Here is a 5,230-nt window from a genome sequence, read left to right on the forward strand (position 1 = left end):
TGTGCAGAACCAGTATGAAGTATTTCTGATTCATGGACATGAAAAGATTGAAAAAAAGCAGTTGAGCAATAGTTTTCCAAAGAAACTAGTTGGTGTCTCAAGTAATAACAAAAAGCATACATTGTGATCATATCCAAGAATCAAACTTGTACTACTTGTCACTTAAATAAAGACACTAACTGTCACCGATTTGCATGATCATAATAAGTTGTATTGCTGTCCGTATATAGGTGATTGTAAAAAACAGTTTTGACCTATCCTGAACATGGTTAACGACCACTTTGTAGGGTTGTAGTCGATAAAACAGCTTGAGAGACTACTTTTGGTGTGGGAACATGATACATTGGAACAGGCTTCTTTGGCGGAAGGTTTGGCAGGGCAGACTCAAAGCATAATACCTGAATTGCTTGCCTAATAGTTGGCCTCAAATTCTTATCCGGGTGGGCACACCACAACCCAACAATCATCAAACACTCCACTTCTCTCTCATCATGGTCCTTTGCCAACTTTTCATCCATGGCCAAAGCTAGCTCTCCTCTTCCGTAATGATCCCAAATCCACTCAATCAATCCTACTTCAGCATCTCCATCCTTCATAAGGTGATTTGCCTTTCTTCCTGTGGCTATTTCCAAAACAACTACTCCAAAACTATAAACATCTGATTCCTTACTGGCCCTACCTGTACTTACATACTCTGGAGCCATATAGCCAAATGTTCCTGCCAATCCAGTTGTTTGGGGTCCTAGATCATGGTCCACGAGTTTTGCCAACCCAAAATCTGCAAGTTTTACATTGAAACTGGAATCTAGCATTATGTTACTTGATTTGATATCTCTGTGAACCACACATTGCTGCCATTCTTCATGAAGGTAGAAGATTCCTGAAGCTAATCCCAAAGCTATCTTGTGCCTCACATTCCATGAAAGAGGAGGCTTATTCCCTGATAAATGAGTATCAAGGCTACCATTTGGCATGAATTCATAAACAAGTAGGAACTCACCTTTTTCATGACACCAACCGATGAGCTGCACAAGATTTCTGTGTCTGAGTTGACTAATGATCTTAACCTCAGTTACATACTCTCTTTTCCCTTGCCTTGATCCCCTTGATATTTTCTTTATTGCAACTGTTAAGTCAATATCAGGAAAATAACCTCGATAAACAGCTCCAAAGCCACCTTGACCTAGTTTCCTATCCTGAGAGAAATTATTGGTAGCTTTAGAAAGCTCTCTATGAGTGAATCTTCTTGGTCCTGCTCCCCTTTCAAGATCATCATTTATTGATGTTAAGTTCATGCCTTCTTCTTTTCTGCTCCTCATTTTCTTCTTCCTCCAAAATAATGCATATGCTGTAATTGCTCCTCCAACTATCAAACTAATACTCCCTAAAACAGTGCTTAGAATCACCGTAAGAGTTGTCTTGTTGTTGTTCTTCTGTTCTGTATCATCCAAAGTTGAATTGAACTCCCAAGAATGAAGGGTATGAAGTTCTCCAACCCGTCCAGTTGCAGCAGAAAATCCAATTGTAACCCATTCAGGCAATGCCTTAGATAAATCAATTGGATAAGAAAGACTATTGTTTTCTTGAGAACTATGTGTGTTATGGTAGTTCCATGATACACTCAAGTTCTTTGAGGTAGAGTTATAGGTAATCCACACATCTACGGTATCACCACTATGTAGGCTACCATTCCAAAACGTAGATAATGATGAAACAATGGAATGATTGTTGATTCCTACATGTTGTGTGGTCTCACCAAATTCAAAATTTGGGTAAGTGTCAAACTCCACATGAACGAGTTGGCTTTGGGATGAAAGACTGGTTGTGGTATTGAATAAGCCTAGAAAGCCGCTAGCAGAATTTGGAGGGATTTCAAAACCAAAAGGAGCAAGGAAGAAGCAAAGCCCGTGGCCGTAGCTAGTTTTACCTTCAGTGTCTATAGTAAAAGTATGATGAGAAGTGAAGTCTGTGATGCGTCCAGTGCTTGAGTCCCAAACTTTCACCCTTCTGGCATAGATGGCCCATCCTACTTGACAAGTATAACCCTTATTTATGTTAAATGTAATAGCACCAGCTTGGGATCCTGCAGATCCCAAGTAGAGGATGTCAGCATCATCAGAGTCAAATCCAGACTTTTGAAAGTAAAGTGAATCAACAAAGAGAAATAAGGGGAAGAAGGAGAATAACAGAGCAAGAAGATTGGAGTAGCAGAATGCATTGGCCATGCCTCGTGTTTGGAAGGAACGGCTTCGAGGGACAAGTATGGTTAGGACCATTGTTAAGTCATATTTATATAAAGATTATGAATCGCTAAAGTCCAGCTTTGCCTGAATAGTATGCCGCGTGGAAGGTGACAGGGTAGTTTCCTTGGTTTGTTGACCCGAGACAGTTGACTCCCCCCTCCCCCTATACACCAAACAGTTAACGTATTAAGTATGGCAAAAAAAGAAAAAAAACTAACTTGAAAATTGTTGCGCCAAACATATTCATGCGAGTTTGTGTTTATTTTTCAATTTTCACTTTCAATTATTTTTTGAATAGATCGTTAGCGAAAACATTCAAAACAGGGGTTTGGTAAACAATTTTATCTTCTGTTTTTTTTTATTAATACAATTTCTTTACTGCTTCTTAGAACTATTGTTAAACAAGCTTAGTTAAAACCTTGAAAAAAAAATTAAGTATATTCTTCTCCCAAACAAACTTGGCTGAAAAATATGTCAACTTACAAATTTTTGTAAACTATATACTCACAAACATGTGACACCATTTTAGTTTTTTATTATTTAATCATATGAATCAGTCATGCCTAAACCAAAACCACTTAGCCACGTAAAGAAAACGTTAATTATTTTTTTAGGACCAGAAAAAGTCTAATCAATGGGTATCAATCAACAATATCGTTAGACCACGGTGAAGATGACGGACATGAGACGGACTTTGATATATAAGATATTATCAAACAATATTATACGATAATATTTCACAATAGTTCCTAAACCATATTAAGAAAAACCTGACAAATTTTAAAATATAAAAAGTATTGATATTCTGTATGTACAATTTATAAGATATCAATATTTTTTGTGTTAATAAAATCAATCAAATTGTTCTGACCGAGAAAATTTTTAATCAAGAACATTTTTTTTCAAATTTTCCAAAATCACTTGTGGACTGTATGAAATTTAGATGATTAATTGTTGAAAGTAAAGCTGATTTTATATTTAATTATAGGATAAAACTTAAATCTATTACTTTATATCTATCAGGTCCATTTCCTTAATCAAATGTCGCCATGCGTAATCAACGGACTTAAGTTTGAGTTTTAATTTTATATATTAATAATTAATATGATCATGACTATATATAGTCATCTGCGTGCATGATTATGATTGAAATTTTAGAACTTTTTTAATATGCTATATTTTTTATGGAAAAAATTAGACACGACAATATCCCTAATTAGAATTAGACACGACAATATTTAAATTTAACCTATAATATTAAATATCAAATAATCATATAAAAAATGACAACCCAGCAGTGTTTATTTTATAGTCTACGGGCGACCAGCCTAATGTACAGTAGATAATATTTTTTTCCTCGGAACCATTAATCATAATTATGCTCTGCTAAGAATACGAGTTACCGGAGACAACATCCTCTATTATTTTCTTATATACCACATTTGATCCTTAATATAAAAACACATTAACTAATTTAGAGAGATTAAAAAAGTTACTAGATTATTTTAAAGTATTTATATTTATCGTTTTTATTTAAACTAATTTGCCTTACTTATAAATTAATATAGAATCTAATAAAATATATAAATATTTTAAAGAGATCACGTAATTAAGTAATTTAATAATTTTTTTATTTTTTTAAATTAATCAACTAAATCTTATATTAAAAAATAGATATAGTATAAACGGAATAAGTTTATAATTGAATTGTTCTGAGCGTGTATTGTGAGAGACGTAAAAGTTGCGTCGGATATCTTTTTCTCTCACTCAATTCATTTGATGAAGCATTTTAAAATTAGTTGGCTAGCTAAGACACAATTTGAATATGATTAAAGGTGTTTAATGACAAAGCAAGCTCTCCGTACTCAATGTCGAAAAAAACAACAGACAGTCAAAAAGAGTCTTTTTTTTTCTCTTTAATTTTGTCTTTGTACTATGATGTCCCATTATCCCGGAATAAATTAAACTTCTTGTTTTCAAACTTTGATCAGATGATACGACAAGTAATAGACTACAAATTAAAATGCACGACAAACTTTCCGATCAATGAGTTTTTGGTGACCGGATAGCTAAAAAGAAAAAACTGTAGGATTTTGGGCCTCGTCATGGCTCGACCCATATGAGCAGGATTGGGCTGAAATTGATTTAGAAATGTTAATTAAATGAATGAAAATTTGGGAAACTAATCTTGTACATATGACAATTTTTGTCACATCAAAATTGGATTCGGAAAAAAGTTTCTAATCATTTTTATTTGATTGACCTGTGGAAACATCATTTAACAAGTATTTATTGTAGCAAGGAAGAAGCAAAGCCCGTGGCCATAGCTAGTTTTACTTTCAATGTCTATAGTAAAAGTATGATGAGAAGTGAAGCCCGTGATGCGTCCAGTGCTTGAGTCCCAAAGTTTCACCCTTCTGGCATAGATGGCCCATCCTACTTGACAATTATAGTCCTCATTTATGTTGAATGCAATAGCACCAACTTGGAATCCTGCAGATCCCATCCTGTAGAACCCAAGTAGAGGATGTCAGTATCATCAGAGTCAAATCCAGATTTTTGAAAGTAAAGTGAATCTACAAAGAGAAATAAGGAGAAAAAGGAGAATCACAGAGCAAGAAGATCGGAATAGTAGAATGTGTTGGCCATGCCTCGTGTTTTGAATGAATGTCTTCTAGGGACAAGTAAGGTTAGTATCCTTGTTAAGTCATATTTATATAAAAATTATGAATTGCTAAAGTCCAACTTTGCCCGAATAGCTTGCCTTGTGGAAGGTGCTAGTAACACCTCTCGTAATTATATCATATATTTGATAAAATATTTCATATAAAAATTCATACGTTACTAATACTCCAAACAAGTCATAATTTCAAAATGTTTCCAACATAACAACAAAATAAACTATTAAAGTCTTATAGTCATGGCAAATAAAAATATAACATAGCATGTGCTTGAGGAGCACAAAAGCCTTCACGGCTTACTCCATT

The 5,230-nt window shown here is 34.3% G+C and overlaps 1 protein-coding gene across 1 annotated transcript; it reads right to left on the minus strand.

The window, feature by feature from the left end:
* Positions 1 to 269: 269 nt before the first annotated feature.
* On the minus strand, positions 270 to 2,276 carry LOC114714062 (L-type lectin-domain containing receptor kinase IX.1-like). Its single transcript, XM_028898750.1, has one exon. The coding sequence runs from the start codon at positions 2,274 to 2,276 to the stop codon at positions 270 to 272; it is 2,007 nt and encodes a 668-aa protein (XP_028754583.1).
* Between the last annotated feature and the right edge of the window lie 2,954 nt (positions 2,277 to 5,230).

Source organism: Neltuma alba, unplaced genomic scaffold, assembly GCF_004799145.2.
Source record: "Neltuma alba isolate B1F8T4 unplaced genomic scaffold, ASM479914v2 tig00011485_pilon, whole genome shotgun sequence".
Classification (NCBI taxonomy): Eukaryota; Viridiplantae; Streptophyta; class Magnoliopsida; order Fabales; family Fabaceae; genus Neltuma; species Neltuma alba.